The sequence below is a fragment of the Loxodonta africana genome, chromosome 19 (genome assembly GCF_030014295.1).
Source record: "Loxodonta africana isolate mLoxAfr1 chromosome 19, mLoxAfr1.hap2, whole genome shotgun sequence".
NCBI classification, from domain to species: domain Eukaryota; kingdom Metazoa; phylum Chordata; class Mammalia; order Proboscidea; family Elephantidae; genus Loxodonta; species Loxodonta africana.
Window position 1 is genome coordinate 80,034,829 of NC_087360.1, and position 20,208 is coordinate 80,055,036.

The 20,208-nt window shown below is 44.4% G+C and overlaps 1 protein-coding gene across 6 annotated transcripts in view; it reads left to right on the forward strand.

The window, feature by feature from the left end:
* FAT1 (FAT atypical cadherin 1) overlaps nt 1-20,208 on the forward strand; it is a 144,007-nt gene that overhangs the window by 115,107 nt on the left and 8,692 nt on the right. For all 6 annotated transcript variants that reach the window (XR_010318671.1, XM_064272913.1, XM_064272910.1 and 3 more), the window contains 14 exons: nt 382-535; nt 1,368-1,601; nt 2,395-2,784; nt 4,453-4,667; nt 4,923-5,060; nt 8,439-8,582; nt 9,683-9,880; nt 10,328-11,129; nt 11,451-11,582; nt 13,881-14,038; nt 15,040-15,502; nt 17,197-17,350; nt 17,518-17,628; nt 19,555-20,186. Coding sequence is in view for 5 of the 6 variants with exons in the window: in XM_064272913.1 (XP_064128983.1) it covers nt 382-535; nt 1,368-1,601; nt 2,395-2,784; nt 4,453-4,667; nt 4,923-5,060; nt 8,439-8,582; nt 9,683-9,880; nt 10,328-11,129; nt 11,451-11,582; nt 13,881-14,038; nt 15,040-15,502; nt 17,197-17,350; nt 17,518-17,628; nt 19,555-20,186 (3,925 nt within the window). In the remaining variant the exon portion in view is untranslated. The remainder of the gene's footprint in view (nt 1-381; nt 536-1,367; nt 1,602-2,394; nt 2,785-4,452; nt 4,668-4,922; nt 5,061-8,438; nt 8,583-9,682; nt 9,881-10,327; nt 11,130-11,450; nt 11,583-13,880; nt 14,039-15,039; nt 15,503-17,196; nt 17,351-17,517; nt 17,629-19,554; nt 20,187-20,208) is intronic.

Sequence of the window (20,208 nt, forward strand, 5' to 3'; positions counted from 1 at the left end):
CCTGTGTCTGGAAATGAGATACGAAATCACAGGAGTTAATTCTCTCCAGTATTTACATAAATGCAAAACGCCACGTACATTTTCTCATGAGAATTTAAACTAAACTAAATATGAAACCAACTCTATGACATCAGTATTCCGTGAGTTAAATGTCCTTCAGACCTTTCAGAGATAACAGAGTTGTTAACTGTTAACATGGCTTCTCCTTGTTTCAAACATGTTTTGTAAGAAAAATAGTCTTGAAGGCTCCCGGGATTTTAACCTCTGTCATTCATAGATTTTCTGTTGCCACAGTTAAAGGATTTCTTTTCCATCATTCCCTGGGCAGTCATGCTGACTTTTAATGTTGTATGCTAATGATGCTGTTTGAAATCTCTGTAGACTGTGTATTCAGACACCATTCCAGAAGACGCCCTTCCCGGGAAGCTGGTTATGCAGGTCTCTGCCACAGATGCTGATATTCGTTCCAATGCTGAGATCACATACACATTGTTTGGCCAGGGTGCAGAAAAATTCACACTAAATCCAGACACAGGTAATGAAGACGTTTGGGGCAAATTGATTGTGTGTTCTAACAAAACTCATACACGTGCCTAGTTTAGATCACAGAAAATGTGAAACTATGTTTTATCCTACTCAGGTTTACTCCGCTGCTACAAAATTGACATTTTTTAGAAATCTAAACAGTGATCTAATTGGTAAAATTTGGGATGCGGTAAAAAAAAATTCAGAGCACCGCTATCACCTACTGGAACCAAGAATTCAAAATTTAAAAGTTGTTTACATCAACTTAAAAAAAAAACTCAGAAGTTAAAGCATATCTCAGACTTCCAGTTTTCTTCATTTTTATTTATGTAGCTTGTTTTCTTGAATTTGTGACCATAAATTTATAATTTAGCATGTTTGTGATTCAAATGAGTCATGGTGTTTTATTAGTTTTTAAATTACTAGAATTGTTTCCCTAATTTGTATTTTGTTAAAATTAGAGTCAACTAATAAGTTTTCTATTAAGGTATTTTGTTTTGTTTTCCCCTGAAGAACTAATTGTGAGCATATAAATTCAGTTTTTGAGATCATTTAAACTGTTTCTTGGTTTGCTAAATTAGGTAGTTACTTTGCTTTTGTGAAATGATATAAAGTACAAACGCCCTGGCCTCAGGTCTTCATGACTTAATAAAGAGCTTGCACCTGGCAGGGATCACTGTGCCCAGGCAGCTGTTGACTGTCACTGATAAAATTGTTCTCCGGAGGAAGACTTACTCAGATTTTTACTTATCAGAGAAAGGGAAACACCTAAGATGCTGTCTTTCAGTTCATGTCCTAAATTTGGAGCGAGCCCCTGTATTTTTGTTTGTTGTCGGTTTTAGGTGAACTGAAAACATTGGCGCCACTGGATCGTGAGGGGCAAGGGGTTTATAATCTTCTGGTCAAGGCTGCGGATGGAGGCGGAAGGTTCTGCCAGGCTCATGTCGTGCTGACGTTAGAAGACGTGAACGATAACGCCCCTGAGTTCTCTGCGGACCCGTACACCATCACCGTGTTTGAGAACACAGAGCCTGGGACGCTGCTGACCAGGGTGCAGGCCACAGACGCCGATGCAGGTACCACCCAGAGGGTGCTTTGCCTTCAGATCGTGAACTGCGACCTCAGGAGCTGTTGTAAAACATCCAAAAACCCGGGGTGTCTGACTTCATGCGTGTGAACAGCTCCCATTGTGGTGAATTCCTTAGCACCGAAGTGGAACGAAATCTCTGGAACAATTAACTGATTTCTAATCGGTTTTTCAAGTCTCAGAATTGTACCCAGTGAATTTAGTGTTTTAGGCTATCTGTGGTGTCAGTTAAATTCTGGTTAGTGACTTATGTTAACTGATCTTTGTATCCCACTGAATTTATCAGTCAAGTGTTATTTTGTGAATAAACCAGTGAGTGAGGATAGGTTTTAATATCACAGGAAGATAACAGAAGCAAATACTATATTGTTACAGTTTCAAAATAAAGACTGTAGAATGTATATTCACAATATTTCGACAGCAGAGAATAAAAATAATTTCTTCAGTCATACTGTAGAATGAGAAGAATGTCAAAAATGTTACTTTTTAAATAATTATTTGTCACTGAAGCAAAATAATTAGATTTCATTTTTAAAAGGTGTGGCAGACAGCATTGTCTGAAAAGCCAGGTAGTTATATTTGGTTTAGCTCTGCGAGTTCTTAATCCAGGAAGTCTTACTTTTTAAAGTGCATAGTCATGATAGGAATTTTTGATGATACATGTTGCCAATTTCCCTTTTTTTAATATGTGACATGTTAAAAAAATTTTTTAAGTTTCAATCTCTTTAAATAAAACATTTTAAAATTCTGAAGCATTCTGACATAACTCTCTGTCTGGGCAGGCTTGAACCGGAAGATTTCCTACTCGTTGACTAACTCTGCTGAGGGACAGTTCTCCATTAATGAGCTATCTGGGATCATTCAGCTGGAGAAGCCTTTGGACAGGGAACTGCAGGCCGTATACACTCTTACTTTGAAAGCTGTAGATCAGGGTTTGCCGAGGAGGCTGACGGCTACTGGCACCGTTGTCGTCTCCGTTTTGGATATAAATGACAACCCACCTGTGTTTGAATACCGAGAATATGGTGCCACGGTGTCTGAGGACGTGGCCGTCGGGACAGAGATTCTTCAAGTGTATGCGGCAAGTCGGGATATCGAAGCAAATGCAGAAATCACCTACTCACTGATAAGTGGAAATGAACATGGGAAATTCAGCATAGATTCAAAAACAGGTAACGTGCCATGTAAATGAGAGGAAACCCATATCCCGGTAAGAAGGATAAATTTGCCTCATGCTTTACCTTATTATACCAGAGCCCTGGTGGCATAGTGGTTAAGAGCTTGGCTGCTAACCAGCTGCCGCTCTTTGGAAACCCAATGGGGCAGTTCTACTTCGTCCTACATATAGGGTCGCTATGAGTCAGAATCGACTCAGTGGTTTGGTTACTTTATACTAAGTGACAGACTACCATATTTTTATGCAAATAACACGTGTTATATACTTTTTTTTGCCAACCATGCCCTCCCCCCACAAGTATTTTCATAAATGGGCTATACTTATTTCTTTTACATGTTGGTATTAAAAAAAATCAGCTTAGTGTGCTTACAAAAATACCTCAGGAGGGGAGGGCAAGGTTGGCCCTAAGAAATGTATAACGTGCGTTATTCATGTAAAATATGGTACACATTGTCAGTAGATATTCTAAAGAGAGAAAAGTAAAGTTTTCTTGCTTTTTGTTGTTTGAAGTGAAATTGAAAATAGGTTTAGAAGACTTCAAACTATAGTTCTGCATAGTAAGATACATTTCTGGCATATGTGTTTTAAACTACAAGTAAGTTAACTATAAATAGAAAATTAAAGTATCACACTCTAGTATTAGCAAAGATGTGAAATGTGCTGTGTTAGCAGGATAGAGAGTGGAAGATATTGGAAGACAGTCATCCTGTAAGCCTTTCCCCACTCCCACCCCTTAAACTCATGTGCAATTGCTTCCCAAGTGAAGCCGTAGTTTCGGTGTCTTTAATCTTAGTTTCTGTAACAGGTATCTGGTAATTTGTTAAACTATAAGCTAGTTGTACATAACAGATGAAGTACTTTGAATCACACTGAATGAATGACAGCCAGGGTCAAAAGTCATAGGAGCCGTTGGCTCCTGTTGCGTGAATACTGTGTGGCCTTGTTAGTTAACCTGTCGTCTTGAAATAGCTGTATGTCTTAGAACATCATAAAAAATTGTGGCATTCAAACTGTATTTAACTGTATGTGACTTCAACCTGTCTTTAAAAGCGTGTGATGATGCTATTTGGAAACACATTTTAATAACATACCATGAAGTTGTTAATTTTAGGGGTCTTTTATTCCCGTTCTGTTTTTAGATAAGTTGCACCACAGTGAAGAGAAAAGCAAAAAATGTTAAGAGACTAGGTAAATCAGAAAGGAATTTTCTTAAAATGATGGGGTATAAGCAGAGGGTTATTTTAGAGATTAAGAAAAGAACACACATTCCTACCCTTACATTAAAAAAAAAAAATGTATGAGAAGAAAAGGAAACCAAAAGCCACAGAGTAGATTTTTTTATCCTTTTATTTTGTTCATTAGAGTGTAGACTGTGGTAAACTATGGTTTAGAAGAAATAAGAAATATAGTTTTTATAGCTGGAGATGGAGGTGGAATTGATTGGGAAAGCAATTTAAATATCACAGAGAATATCAGGAAAGTAAGAGGAATAAGTAAGGATCTAGGTAGGGATGGGCAAATATGTAGTTTTTAATTATTGAATTAAAGAATTAGAAAACATATAAAAATGGCAAACTTTTGTAGTGGAAATTAAATTTGTGTAAACTTGTCCGTTTTAGTCGTAGTAGGAAAAGTGCTGGACGTAATTTGATTTTCTCTACAGGGGCCATATTCGTCATTGAGAGTCTGGACTATGAAAACTCTCACGAGTACTACCTGACTGTAGAAGCTACTGATGGAGGCGCACCGCCGTTGAGTGATGTCGCAACTGTGAACATTAATGTCACCGACGTCAACGACAACACCCCCGTGTTCAGCCAGGACACCTACACAGCAGTGGTCAGTGAGGACGCTGTGCTTGAACAGCCTGTCATCACGGTGTGTACTTTCCCCACTGGCGTTTTTCTTCTGAATCTTTGCAAGAGTTTTGAGTACGATCAATCTTGCTTTTCTAGAGCTCTTACTAGGAAATAATTTGAAGATACGAACATACCTCGTTATCCCAGTTAGTTACTGACTCTTATAAACCATTGCTTTATAAACGGGTGGCTGTTAATATCAGAAATTTGTTTAATAGGCTTCTGGTTATCCCTTCCTTAGCTGTTTCCTAAACAGGAGTGTGATGTCTTCTAGGTTATGGCCGATGATGCTGATGGACCTTCAAACAGCCACATCCACTATTCAATTATTGACGGCAATCAAGGAAGTCCATTTACAATTGACCCTGTCAAGGGGGAAGTAAAAGTGACCAAACTTCTAGACCGGGAAACAGTAAGTGGGAAAGTTTGGTTTAGGTTGGTTACAAAGTGTGGCATCAGTAAACAGGAGTGCCTTGTATACCTGATCTGCTGGGCATGACGGGCAGTACCCAAGGATAGAGCCAGCCTTGTTCTCCAGGAGCTTGAAGTGAGAGAAATACTTGAACAGCAGTTATAGTGTGAAGATCTCAAGAATTTAAGAAGCGTGTTCATACTAACATGAAGGTCGGATAATAGAAGTTTTATATTCATTGAGGGAAGGAGTTACTGTTGGCTCCAGTGTTCTGAGACTCTTCATGCAGGTAGAAGCTGGGTTTAGATAATAGCGGGGATTTGGAAGGCCATAAAGGTTGAGAGAAGAGAATTCCTCCTGGGGAACTGCATGGACAAAGACATGGAGGCAGGAGACAATGGGGTATATTTAGGGAACTTTAACTACCCAGTTGTATTGGAGTAGAGTTATCGTACAAGGATAAAGGGGGAGATAAGATGGAAAGGTATTAGGAACAGATTATAGGCCACATTAAAAACCAGGGTTAGAGGTTCAGGCTTGATGCTGCAGTCGCTAGAGAGTTACTGAATATTTGTGAGCCGAGATGTAACATTACAAAAGGGTTGTTTGTGGAAAATTAGTACTACCAAAACCAAAAACTCATTGCTCTTGATTCAATTCTGACTCATAGCGACCGTATGGAACAGAGTAGAACTGCCCCATAGGGTTTCCAAGTTGCTCCTGGTGGATTTGAACTGCGACCTTTTGGTTAGAAGAGCCGTAGCTCTTACCCACTGCACCACCAGGGCTCTGAATGTTCTTTAGAGAGAAACTAGGTAAGAAGGCCAGTGACAATCAGTGTGAGGCAACAAGAGCCTGAACTGGGAAAGCAGCAGCAAGAATTAAGAAAAGAATTAGAATCCATATGACTTAGATATGGTCCTGTGTAGAAACCAGTGGAGTCAGAGATGACTCGGTTTTTTTCAGTCTTGCTATGACTGAGTAGTACCATTAAAGAGAAGGAGGGGGAAGTCATGAGGGCTGGGAGAGGTTGAAGAATGTGGCTTTTGATATGCTGACTTTTAGGGGAAAATTGCATATTCAGGTACAATTGTTCAGCCAGTATTTGGAGATTTTATTTTGAAGCTTAGAGACTTCAGAGCTGGAAGTGTAGGTACGGTACATGGTGCTGGAGATGAGCGTAGACGTGATCTAAGGGATTGAGGTAGTTGTGAGAAAATGCGGAGAAGCAGGTCAGGCTGAACGTCTGTCCATCCACCTTCCCACCCACCCTTCCATCCACCCTTCCACTTATCTTCCTATCCTCCCATCCACCTATGCACCCACCCATCCATCCTCCCATCCATCATGACCCATCCACCCATCCTCCCATCTGCCCACCCACCCATTCACCCATCCATCCTCCCATCCTTCAGTCCACCCATGCACCCACCTACCCATCCATCCTCCCGTCCATCATGACCCATCCTTCCATCTGCCCACCTACCCATTCACCATCCATCCTCCCATCCCTCATCCATCTATCCATCAATACCCACCCACCCATATACCCACCCCCATCCATTCACCCATCCATCCAGCCCTCTTCCCATCCTTCTGTCTGCCCGTGCTCCCACCCGCATCCGTTCATCCTCCCATGCCCCCATCCATCACGTAACTAGCCTCATCCACCCATCTTCCCATCCCCCATCCATCATTCACCCACTGCCCATCCTCTCATCCACCCGTCCATCACACGCCCACCCTCATCCGCTCATCCTCCCATCTCCCATCCATCACTCACCCACTGCCCATCCTCCCATCCCCCCATACATCACACGCCCACCCTCATCCACTCATCCTCCCATCCCCCATCCATCACTCACCCACTGCCCATCCTCCCATCCCCCCGTCCATCACACGCCCACCCTCATCCGCTCATCCTCCCATCCCCCCATCCATCACTCACCTACTGCCCATCCACCCATTCCCCTGTCCATCATACACCTACCCTCATCGGCTTGTCCTCCCATCCCCCATCCATCACTCACCCACTGCCCATCCACCCATCTTCCCAATCCCCCATCCATCACACGCCCACCCTCATCCACTCTTCCTCCCATCCCCCATCCATCACTCACCCACTGCCCATCCACCCATCCTCATCCCCCGTCCATCACGCACCCACCTCCATCCGCTCATCCTCCCATCCATTCCTTTACATTTAGAACATCCGTCCATCAGTTCCCTCACACGTAGGGACAGGAAGGGACATAGAGCACGAACAGGAACTTCCCAGAGATGAGAGAAGCATAGGAAGAGAGAGGCCACTGGCTGACACTCCAGAGACGCCAGGAGGAAGGGAGACTTTCAGGGAAAGCCTTGGTTTTGGGAATTAGAATAACGTTACCGGTCATAAAGAACGCGGTTTCAGAAGGAAGGACGGCTGAGTTAGTGATTAGAGGCATTTGAGGTGGTAGTGGTGTGGCACTGCATTGAACTCAGCCCTTTAATTCCTTTTCTGAACAGTTATATTTGAGCAAGGACTTCCCAGGAGTAGAGGCCATGTGGCCGTTACACCAAGGATCCCTGTGTTGCTGTGTGAAGCAAAGTTGAGAATTTTTGACTCGAGGACAGGAGTCCTTCATGTGCTGATGTCCATTGTAGGAGAGCAGAGAGAGAGCCTGTGGTGTTTCAAGCTAATTGGCCTTCAGAACTCTTTTTTTGTTGGAGCATCTCACAGGATTGATGTCCTGGGAACACGCTCTGGGATGTGGCCAGCTTTCTGGCCTCTTCCACCAACTCATTATGGAAGAGAGAACTTCACAGGGCGCTGCCTGGAAAAGAAGCTCCCCCTCTGGACTCAGTCCCTTTCATAGGAAGCTATGAAGAGATCATCTTGAGAGATTAACAGCTGAGTTTTAATCCAAGTGTAAAACTGATGTGGTAGAGTGATCTCTGGAGTCTCCTGAGGTGTTGAAAATAAGCACTTAGGGTTAGAAGCAGCTTAATGTCTCCTGGCTGAGAGGAAGACATGGGCCTTCCCTGTTGTTACCAAAGCAGCAGCACCTGAGATATGTTAATGTTTTAGGCAATCATTTGTTTCATTTTTCTCTTCATTCCTGTTTATGGAAGTGTATGTTTTTAATGACAGAACACTTTAATAAAATGAGTAAGTTTTTGAGAGGGATTAGAGAATTCTAATAGCTCTTTTTATTGAGAAAATGCATTGAATTTTGTAGATAAGTTACCTGCAGTGCACTTGTTTGTAGGCTAGAGAATTGCCTGCATACAGGATACAGCAAATGACGACAGTCCGTTGGACCTGCCCTTCCGGATTGTCAAGAGTACACGTCTGATTTCAGCTCCGTGTGTTCTCTTTGTCTTTTGCCCACAAAGATTTCAGGATACACGCTCACTATTCAGGCTTCAGATAACGGCATTCCGCCCAGGGTCAACACCACCACCGTGAACATCGATGTGTTTGATGTCAATGACAATCCTCCAGTGTTCTCCAAGGGAAACTACAGCGTAATCATGCAGGTAATCTCGGAGTGCTGAAGGCTTCCTTGAACACATTCCTTTTGAAGTGAGCTCTTTTTCTAGCTGCGGTTTTTTGTTTAAAATATCTTTCTTTTCCAAAGACTACTTTTTAGAAAAAAAATGGAGAAAAGAAAGTTAGAGGGGTCTCCATTGATACTGGAGCCCTGGTGGCACAGTGGTTGAGAGTTCATCTGGCAACCAAGAGGTTGGCTGTTCAAATCCACTGTCTACCAGTCGCTCCTTAGAAACCCTAAGGGGGCAGCTCTACTCTGTCCTGTAGGGTCACTGTGAGCCGGAATCGACTCTATGGCAACAGGTTTGTTTGTTCGTTTTTTCCATTGATACTAAAAGATGAGCATTTTCAAGGTGCAATGGTGCTTTCTTTTCTCTTCTAACTGTGCTTTGGTTTTTAAAATAGTGCTCGTTATTACTCTAGGGTTGCAAAGTCCTTGCTTCTTAATTGTCTTCTGCCCCTGTTGCTGCTTCTCATTTCCTCCTCCTTCCTGTGTGCCTTCTTCCCCTAGTCTTCCTCCAGTCTCCCTCATTCCCACTCCTTCTCCCACTCCTCTTCATCTCCTCCTACCTGTGTGCCTTCCTCCCCTAGTCCTCCTCCGCCTTCCCTCATTCCCACCCCTCCTCCCATTTCTCCTCATCTCCTCCTCCTTGTATGCCTTCCTCCCCTAGTCCTCCTCCAGTCTCCCTCGTTCCCACCCCTTCTCCCACTCCTCTTCATCTCCTCCTACCTGTGTGCCTTCTTCCCCTAGTTCTCCTCCAGTCTCTCTCATTCCCACTCCTTCTCCCACTCCTCTTCATCTCCTCCTACCTGTGTACCTTCCTCCCCTAGTCCTCCTCCACTCTTCCCTCGTCCCACTCTTCCTCCCCTTATGTTCCCTTTCCTGCCTTTCTCCTCCCACCCCTCCCACCACCACCTCGTTCCCCACCCTCCCACCTCTCCTGTCTCTTCCTCTCAGATGGAATATCATGATAAGCTTTGATTTCAGTTGTTTTCATATCATAGAAAACTAGTGGGTGTTTCTTAGCATTGGATTCCTTTTTGCTGAAAGCTGTGTACATGGGTGTGTTGCATCTGTTCTGTGCAGGAAAACAAGCCTGTGGGCTTCAGTGTCCTACAGCTGGTGGTGACAGACAGGGATGCTTCTCAAAACGGTCCACCCTTCTTCTTTACTGTCGTGAGCGGGAATGACCACCGAGCATTTGAAGTTAACCAGCAAGGAGTCCTCCTGACGGCAGCTGCCATCAAGAGAAAAGTGAAAGATCATTACTTGCTGCATGTTAAGGTATCGAGACTTTTCTTTATGATTTATTGTGAGGTTCTAGGTAGAGAAGAGCTGTGTTTAAGGTCTTCATTTTCTCTTCCATCCCCTGCCTTTGCTCAGTGGTCGTGTTCTTGCAGTTAAGCAGCATGCATTTAGTGAGAAAATAAAAATTTATGCAACGGTCATCTTTTTCCTTTTTGCCATCCCTTCGTCTTTATTCCATTACACTTTGTGGGGGCTCACTTACTCATTTGGTTGCTTTATCGTAGACATTGAGGGAGCCAGACTTCAGTACAAATTGGTAAAAGGGCTATAAAAAAAAAGTTTTTCTGTTTCTTAATATGCTTCTTATGTGGAAAAATAGGTATCTAACAACTGAGGACTTTTTACGACTTAAGTGACATAAGTATGTCTTTTATTAGGAAGTTGTGAGCAGTGACGTAGGTAATTGTTTTTCTTTTCTCGCAGGTGGCAGATAACGGGAAACCCCAGCTGTCATCGTTGACGTATATCGACATTAGGGTCATTGAAGAGAGCATCTATCCACCTGCTATTTTGCCCTTAGAGATTTTTATCACTGCCTTTGAAGAGGAGTACTCAGGTGGTGTCATTGGGAAGATCCACGCCACAGACCAAGACGTGTATGATACTTTAACCTACAGCCTTGACCCCCAGATGGACAGCCTGTTCTCTGTCTCCAGCACAGGTGGCAAGCTGATAGCACACGGAAAACTAGACCCAGGGCAGTACCTTCTCAACGTCAGCGTCACAGACGGAAAGTTTACGACCGTGGCCGACATCATGGTGCATATCAGGCAGGTAACGCAGGAGATGTTGAACCACACCATCGCGATCCGCTTTGCCAGTCTGACTCCAGAAGAGTTTGTGGGCGACTACTGGCGCAACTTCCAGCGAGCTCTCCGGAACGTCCTGGGGGTGAGGAGGAACGACGTACAGATCGTTAGCTTGCAGCCCTCTGAGCACCATCCACATCTAGACGTCTTACTTTTTGTAGAGAAGTCAGGTGGTGCCCAGGTTTCTACGAAAGTTCTTCTGCACAAGATTAATTCCTCTGTGACTGATATCGAGGAAATCATCGGTGTGAGGATACTGGATGTATTCCAGAAACTCTGTGCAGGACTGGATTGCCCGTGGAAATTCTGTGATGAAAAGGTGTCTGTCGATGAAAACGTCATGTCAACACATAGCACAGCCAGACTGAGCTTTGTGACCCCCCGCCACCGGAGAACAGCTGTGTGTCTGTGCAAAGGTAACACACACACACACACACACACAAATCCAAACCCGTTGCCATCGAGTCGATTCCGACTCATAGTGACCCTAAAGGACAGGGTAGAACTGCCCTAGAGGGTTTCCAGGGAGTGCCTGGTGGATTTGAACTAGTGACCTTTTGATTAGCAGCCGTAGCTCTTAACCACAACGCCACCAGGGTTTCCAAAGGTAACACGGCATGTGAAAATAGTGTTGTAGGTTCATTTCACATACAGCCTTGGAAGGCTACAAATTAAAGATCATTTTCTTGAAATGCCAATTAATTATCTCTCTCTCCCTCTCTTTCCTTTAAACCAAGACGGAAAATGCCCAGCTGTGCACCAAGGATGTGAAGACAGTCCGTGCCCAGAGGGATCTGAGTGTGTCCCTGATCCCAGAGAGGAGAGATACACCTGTGTGTGTCCTGGTGGCAGGTTTGCCGAGTGCCCAGGTGAGAGCTCAAGTAGTGAGCGTACTTCTATTTTAAGAAACTACCTTCAGTATTTCTCCCCTCACCCCTCTTTGTTCTGTGTGTGTGTGTGTTAGGCACAGTATGTAGCAAAACATTTGCTATTTCAGTGTTCTTCAGGTGAACAGTTCAGTAACACTAATTATATTCATCATATTTAACAAACCATTATCTGTTTCCAGATTTTTCCATTGCCCTTAACATAAGCTTGGTGTCCCTTAAGCAGTGAGCCAGCCCCCTTTTCCCCTCCCCTCACCCGTTCCTGGTAACCGCTTTTGGTAATAAGATAGGATCTCTATAACAAAGAAAACCTGTTGCCGTGGAGTGGATTTCAACTCATAGCGACCCTGTAGGACTGAGTAGAACTGCCCCATAGGGTTTCCAAAGAACGGCTGATGGATTCGAACTGCTGACCTTTCAGTTTGCAGCCATGGCTCTTAACCACTGCGCCACCAGGGCTCCTTGATCTCTACACACTTGGCTATTCTAGGTATTTCATAAAATTGAGATGGTACAGTTTTTGTCCTTTTGTGACTGACATATTTCACTCAGCATAATATTTTCAAGTTTCATCCAAGTTGAAGCATACATCAGGACTTCATTTCTCTTGATGGCTGAGTACCAATATTCCATTGTATGTGTGGACCACATTTTGTTTATCCATTCGTCTGTTGATGGACATTTGGGCTGTTTTCACCTTTTGGCTGCAGTGAACATTGGTGTACAGGTCTCTGCGTTTTTCAGTGTTTCTTACAATTTTCTTCTTTATTGAAGTTTTAAAATATTATGATGTGTGTTCATTATAAAAAATCAAGCACAAAGATGAATAAAGAATAATGGTAGTAGCTTTTCCATTCTCTATATAAGGAGCCCTGGGGGCACAGTGGTTAAGTGCTCAGCTGCAAACCAGAAAGTTGGCCGTTTGAACCCGCCAGCCCATCCACGGGAGAAGGATGTGGCAGTCTGCTTCGGTACAGACTGACAGCCGTGGAAACCCTGTGGGGAAGTTCCACCCTGTCCTCTAGGGTTGCTGTGAGTCAGGATTCGACTCAATGGCAGTGGGTTTTTTGGTTTGTAATAGCATGCCCCTGAGTTATTAGTTTGGTGGTGTTCTTCTGTATCTTCTGTTGGTGCTCATTTAGACACGTAGTCCTGTATTTAGAGGTTTATTTTCCATTTTCTCTTTCCTCTTCTCCTTTTTTAAACTAAAATGTGAGATGTGACCCATACCTCCCCTAGGCCTCTACCTGGTGCTCTTCCTCACCCACCGTCCCCCCTCCCACTTAATAGGAAGTCAGGGGATCTTCCAGGTAAGGAAACAGAATTCTTTGTGATAGCTGCCCTGTGTTACCTGGTAGGCTGTGCCAACATTGAGTCAGTGTTTTCCTTCTGGGTAGAGATTTAAGTTGTTGTTTCTTTCTTTCTAAAAAGTTCTGGTCTTGTCTGTATGATAAATTCTAAAATTAGCATTTACTATGTCAAAAATTAACTACATTTAAAATTTTTTTTCCATTCACTTACACAGGTGTTTGTTTCCCCCACTCTCTTGCCAGTATTGAAAGTTCTTTAAAAAAATCCCCCATCAAATGGCATGAAATAATATCTAATTATTATTTTAATATGCATTTCTCTGGCTCCTTGCAAAAGTTATCTTTTCATTTGTTCCATTACCTGTTAGCATGTTCTCTTCTGTGACCGGCCTGTTGATATTCTTTGTTCATCTGAGAAATCTGTCTTTTTCTTGTTACCTCTGTATGGAGCTGTTTGTGTGTTATGGGTATTAACATTGACGCGTTACACGTTCCACTTCTGTACACTACTCATCTTTTGATTTGTTTAACAGAATCTTTTGTCATTGTGAAATCTAATTTTTATTTCATCAGTTCGGCATGATTTTACGTAACAGTTTCTGTCTTTGGAGATGATTGTATTTTTTTCAGGAATGGGTTTTCTATCTTGCGGGAGAAGGTTTCCCAAATATTATCCTGTGCAAATATTTTTCTGAATTGTCTTCAGATGATTTTATATTGGACAGTTTTATATTTGAACCTTTCATTATCTTAGAATTCATTTCTCCATGATTCATTAGTCTGATTTATTTTCTTCCAGACGGAGAGCCAGTTATGTTATACTCTTAAGGAAATAGACACTTTTTCTATGGAATTGAATTTTACAGTATTTTAATCTTCCATAAAAACTTGGATCAGTCTCCGGAGGGGAATCAGACTTTTGAAAATACGCCTTGATTCTGGTTTATTTTTTCCTGCTGGTGATTTACAGGGGGTTCCTCTGTGACGTTTACTGGAAACAGCTTTGTGAAATACCGTCTAATGGAAAATGAGAACAAACTAGAGATGAAGCTGTCGATGCGGCTGAGAACGTACTCCACTCAGGCGGTTGTGATGTACGCTCGAGGAACGGACTACAGCATCCTGGAGGTGTGTATTCATGGCCTTTGTGCCTCAGGTTGTGGAGAACTTTAAAAAGATAGATTTCACTTTATGTTCAGATTGTCTTTTAAAAAAATAATGAAGTAAGCAAAGCAGTCCAATTCCATATTTAAATAGCGTTTTGATACCTACACAAGCTTTGGAGCCCTGGTGGCACAGTGGTTAAGAGTCCGGCTGCTAACACAAGGTCGGCAGTTCAAATCCATCAGCCACTTCTTGGAAATCCTATGGGACAGTTCTACTCTTGCCTATGGGGCGGCTCTGAGCTGGAGTTGACTTGACGGCAACGGGTTTGGTTTTTTATACAAGTTTTAGGTATTGTCACATGGAAAGTTCTTTTTGCCGAGCAGGAGCTCAGATTCCCTTGTCGTTGTTACAGACGTTTGTAGGTTCGCGTGGTAGTTAACTTTCAAGCTCTTGGTGATATTACACCTCACTAACGCTGTAGACAGCTCCTAGGGTGCCGTAAGTGGTAATTACTTCGCCTACCTTTTTTTTTTTTTTCAAACATGATTCACTTTTGACTTTCGAGATTACTTGAAGCTCTTTTTTGGGGGCAGTTAACAGCCAATTATTAGTCATTCCTGTGGTGCTTTTTGGATGTGCAGTTTGCACTTGAACTTGCTATCCTTAAAAGACCCACTTTTATTATTTTTAGAATGGACAGACGAGCATGTGTTGTGTGATACTTGAATGGAAGGCCTGGTCCAGTCTCCCTGTATTCACCAGGCATCCCGCTCCTGTAGATTGCTTTGTGACATTGGTGGCCAACCCCGTGACATGTCAACACTCGCCCCATTGCCAGCTTTCCTGTCCCCTCCTGCCTTATTGTCCTTGCCCCTGGGCTGGTTTGTCCATTTAGCTTCGCTTTGTTTTATGAGCCTGTCTAATGTTTGGCCGAAGGGTCCTCCCGTAGATTTCTGAGCAGGGGCCGTGGTTGAAGATTCAGCCCTGTGACTGTAATGAGAAAGCTGACTGTTCTTCCGTAGATTCACAATGGAAGACTGCAGTACAAATTTGACTGTGGAAGTGGCCCAGGAATTGTCTCCGTTCAAAGCATTCAGGTCAATGACGGGCAGTGGCACGCAGTGTCGCTTGAAGTGAACGGAAACTACGCTAGGCTGGTTCTAGACCAGGTCCACACCGCATCAGGCACGGCCCCGGGGACTCTGAAGACCCTCAACCTGGATAGCCATGTGTTTTTTGGTGGCCACATCCGTCAGCAAGGCACAAGGCATGGAAGAAGCCCTCAAGTTGGTAATGGTTTCAGGGGTTGTATGGACTCCATTTACCTGAATGGGCAAGAGCTCCCTTTAAATAACAAGCCAAGAAGCTATGCGCACGTTGAAGAATCGGTGGACGTGTCTCCTGGGTGCCTATTAACAGCTGCAGAAGAGTGCTCAAGCAGTCCCTGCCAGAATGGAGGCATTTGCAGCCCATCACCTACTGGAGGTAGGCTTCATAACTGCCCAAATATTTTTTGTTTTTTCTCTTCTTACTAAAAAGAGATTGTTAGATACTGCTTACGATGTTAGAATCGAGTCGTCTGTATTACGGGGGCAAAGGAGGGCTTAGAATTGTCAACTAGGCTGGGCAGAACAGCTTCTCTGCCTGCTGAATGTCTGTGGTCACCCTCAGGCATGTGAGCGGAGTGTATTTCTGTACGTGTCTCCCTCTGTCTGTAACCACAGGCAAACCACAGCTAACCAAACTCCTTCGAACCCCAGAGGCACTGTTTTTATGTGCCGTCGAGTTGATTCTGACTCAGCGTGACCCTGTATGACACAGTAGAACTGCCCCATAGGGTTTCCTTGGCTGTGGTCTTTGCAAGGGCAGGTCTCTTTTCCTGTGGAGCAGCTGAGCACTTAACCATGGTGCCACCAGGACTGTTCCAGAGGCACTAGCCTAAAGGAATTTAGAATTGGTACCACTCTGTTCTTGGCTGCTATCTGATGGCTCAGGACAGACGGACTGCTGGAGTCCTGCTGGCAGTATGTGGTGTACGATTTTCTAGAAGGCTTTGAGCCCCTCATGAAGTGTTCCCCTACCTGTCTCCAAGCCCTCGTGCAGTGGGGTGCACCCTGTGGCTTCTTCTGTGTCCAAGACCCCTGTTGGGCCACTTGTCAGTGATAGAATAGTTATGAAAGTGACAGTTGACTTGCCTTGATATATAGCAAAAATGAACATACCGCCTTATTAGTGGCATTTCAAAAGTATTTGGTACATAGGGTTGCTGTGAGTCAGAACCGACTCGATGGCAGTGGGTATGGTATGGTGCTGTTTTCTTTGGACAGCGCCTGTGCATTCTGTATTAACTAAGCCTGGGCTAGGTTATCCACGGGTAAGACTGAAAACCTCAGTGGCAGAACACAACCAGAGCTCATTGTGCTCATGTTACATAGGACCTCGAAGCAGGTCAGCAAAGAGACTGTCTTCATTGTGTCACTGGGGACGAGGTTGAGATGTGCTGTGATGCTCACCGCAACAGGAGGAATGGAACATGGCAAAGGATGCGCTGGCGCTTAAAATCTCTGGTCCCAGGAGACACATTTCTTTGTCTAACGCTCGTCGTGATCACCCTGGAAGGGGCAGGGAAGTGCAGGCCTGCCATGTTCCCCGAAGGGAGACCGTAGGGAATCCCTGGGTAATATCTGTAATGAGTGCCACACTGCCTGTCAAGGCCGTAACAGAGGAAGTCCTGGCGTGCTCTGTGCTTGTTCGGCCAAACTGGAAACAGTAACGTAGAGTCTTCAGGGTGCTTTCTTCCTCATTATCTCATTTAATCCTTAAATCACCTCATGAGCTGCAAATACACTGAGGCTCAGTAAGTAGTAACTGTTGTCAGTCTACATAGTCACTCCAATAAAGGACTGGTTTTTTGGCCTGCTCTGTACGCATCATCCAGTAATCTTACATAAATTACGGTTAACTAAAGCCAATTAAGATTTCATTCTACAGTTCTCTGTGTTTTAATTATTTCAGCAGTGAAAGGCTTGTTGATACAACTTTTTGCCCAGAGGAAATGGCAGTTTTACTGGCTTTTATACGGAGAACTAAATCTTTGCTTAAACTTAAAAGTAAAAGCCAATATGGTGAGACTGCTATTTGAGTTGTCAAATGATAAGACTTCCTTTTTGCTGATTTAGGTTATTACTGCAAGTGCAGTGCCGTGTACACAGGGACGTTCTGTGAGGTGAGCGTCAACCCCTGCTCCTCCAACCCTTGCCTCTACGGTGGCACGTGCCTGGTAGACAGCGGAGACTTTGTTTGCCAATGCAGAGGGTTGTACACTGGCCAGAGGTATGTCTGGTTTTCTTAACTTTCATAAGTAGTTGTATTTTAAAAGCTTCCAAATGTCTAATTGTGTATGTAAAAAGTCTCCGTTCATTTGTTAATGGTTTCCGTTTTGCTGTATTTACTTGTAGGGGGAGTGTTAGGTTTATGCACATTTTTTCCTTATTCTTCAGGTGCCAGCTCAGCCCATATTGCAAAGATGAGCCCTGTAAAAACGGTGGAACGTGCTTTGACAGTTTGGACGGTGCCGTTTGTCAGTGTGACTCAGGGTTTAGAGGAGAAAGGTAAATGGGTTCTTCAGGGTTTATGTTTGTCCCTTTCACGGTGTCATACTGATTGGTAGAAGCAGAGACTCTTCGTTAGTTTGGACTTCATTGCTTCTGAATTTGATAATCCACTTACCGGCTCCTTGTATAATGTATCTTTTCACTCTAAAATTGAAGAAAAGTATTGAGACGGTGAGTATAATAGTATATGTTTGAAAACACCTGTTTCTATACTTCAGAAATACCAATAAATAAAGCATGTATGTGTTCTCACAGGCAGTAAACATTTGTGGAATGGGTGAGGTTGTCACCTCTCGTTAAAGCAGGTGCCTGTGGAGCTGCACCTGTCTGTCATCGAGGTGATGACGCTGACATTTACTTGGCATCTGCAGACCTCTTTCCACTCTCTCGTGGTCTTTTGTAATTCTTGCCATCATTCCGAGAGGTCGTCGTCGTTTTCCAGGTGAAGAAAATAAGGCATGGAGGTGCCCATTGAAAACCTTGAGAGGGGCAGATGACAGAGTTTAGTTCCAGACCTTATTTTGTCTTAGGCTTCTCATCAATTCAGTTTAAAAAAAAAATTCCCAGGGCATGCTGTTTGCTAACGCCTGGTGCTGTACCTTGAGATAAGCCTTTACTGTCACACCCATCCCTTACCTCTCCATGTGGTTTGGTTCTAAAGACCAGGTGGTTACAGGAAATACTCGAGATTTCCTGCCCCAGCTTCCCCAGTAATCGAAATTTTTATGCCAGGTGTGCACAGGGACTGGTAAGTAGACACATTTCATCAAAGGCAGGTAGGTCTGCACAGGTGGAAACATGCCCCTATTTGGAAAGGCAGAGGGGACGTGCATGTGGACGGTTCTGCTCAGGATGAGAAGCTGTGGAAGGCTCTTAAACAAGGAGCCACATGTTAAAATGGAAAACCTTGCAGTTCCCTCTCTTTTCACGTGAGTTTTATGGAACCTCTCATATTCCCAAATTTGAACTTTATATTTAGAAATTTAATTGTCTGCTAGGACAGTTTGCAGCATGCTATTATCAGTATGCATGTTCCACATTTTGGAGTGGTGACTTGGTTATCAGACTAGAAACAAAATGATGCTTTAGCCCGACAGTTTGATTTAGTAGTCTCGGGAATCCTAGAAGAATGGCGGGTAAACATTGGCGGGATAGAACGCTGGTCTCCCAAATACGCGTTCAGAACTTGTGATCAGTTTACACCGCAAAAGGTTTTTGTGTTGTGGTTGTTGTTGACAGTAGGTATTTTGGCTGTTAGATTTTGGTTTTGGTTGTATCTTTTTAGGAGGGATTATTCTTTAGTCTCTAAGGATCACAGGCCTGGTGTGCGCTGATTTCCACTGCAGTGGTAAATGAGTAATCTCTTTTATAAGGGTCAGCACAGGGCTGGTTCCTGTGAGGAGGAGCTTAAAGACGTGCCAAATATCTAACCTTTCCAAGCTGCTGTTCCGCTCCGTCATCTCTAACATCAGCTGCTCCTTCTCCCTCCTGTCTTTGGGTTCCCTAATTCACTAGTGTCTCACAGAACTCACAAACTGTGTAAAGAAAATGGCTCACGCGGTTGTGGAGGCTGGCAAGTCTCAAATTCGTGGGTCAGGCGTAGGCGTCTCCCCGGCCCTCAGTCTCGGCCCAAAGTCACTCAGCTTTCTTGCTCCGTGGGCTGGGAAGCCCACTGTGACGTCTCCTGTGGGTTTCTCCTGCCAGTCTCTCCTTCCTTGCTCGTGGAGGGCTGTTCTCTCCGCTCTGGAATTGGCTCTCTTTTAAGGCAAATCTGACCAGCCCCCTTGGTGGGCACATTATCTTACTTGGACAGCCCCGCCCAGTCACCTGGGTGGGAGCTACCAGGCCATGGCGAGAAAGGCCATTCTGAGACATGAGTCACAGCACAGGTGCTCTGCTCACTCTGGGCTCTCTTCCCGGCAGGTGTCAGAGCGACATCGACGAGTGCGCCGGCAGCCCGTGCCGTAACGGGGCGCGGTGTGAGAACACGCAGGGCTCCTACCACTGTAACTGCAGCCAGGGGTACAGGGGGCGGCACTGCGAGGAAGCCGTGCCCGGTCAGTACGTGTCCACTCCCTGGAACATCGGACTGGCCGAAGGAATAGGAGTCGTCGTCTTCGTAACGGTGATATTTTTACTGGTGGTGGTGTTTGTTCTCTGCCGCAAAATGATTAGCCGAAAGAAGAAACACCAGCCTGGACCTGAAGACAAGCACCTGGGGCCCGCCGCTGCTTTCTCGCAAAGACCCTATTTTGATTCAAAGCTAAATAAGAACATTTACTCAGACATCCCACCCCAGGTGCCTGTCCGGCCTATCTCCTATACTCCAAGCATCCCCAGTGACTCTAGGAACAACCTGGACCGGAACTCCTTTGAAGGGTCAGCCATTCCAGAGCACCCGGAGTTCAGCACTTTTAACCCCGAGTCGGTGCACGGACACAGAAAAGCCGTGGCCGTCTGCAGTGTCGCCCCCAACCTGCCTCCCCCGCCTCCTTCAAACTCTCCTTCTGACAGCGACTCCATACAGAAGCCTAACTGGGACTTCGACTACGACAGTAAGAACGGCTTTCTTCATCT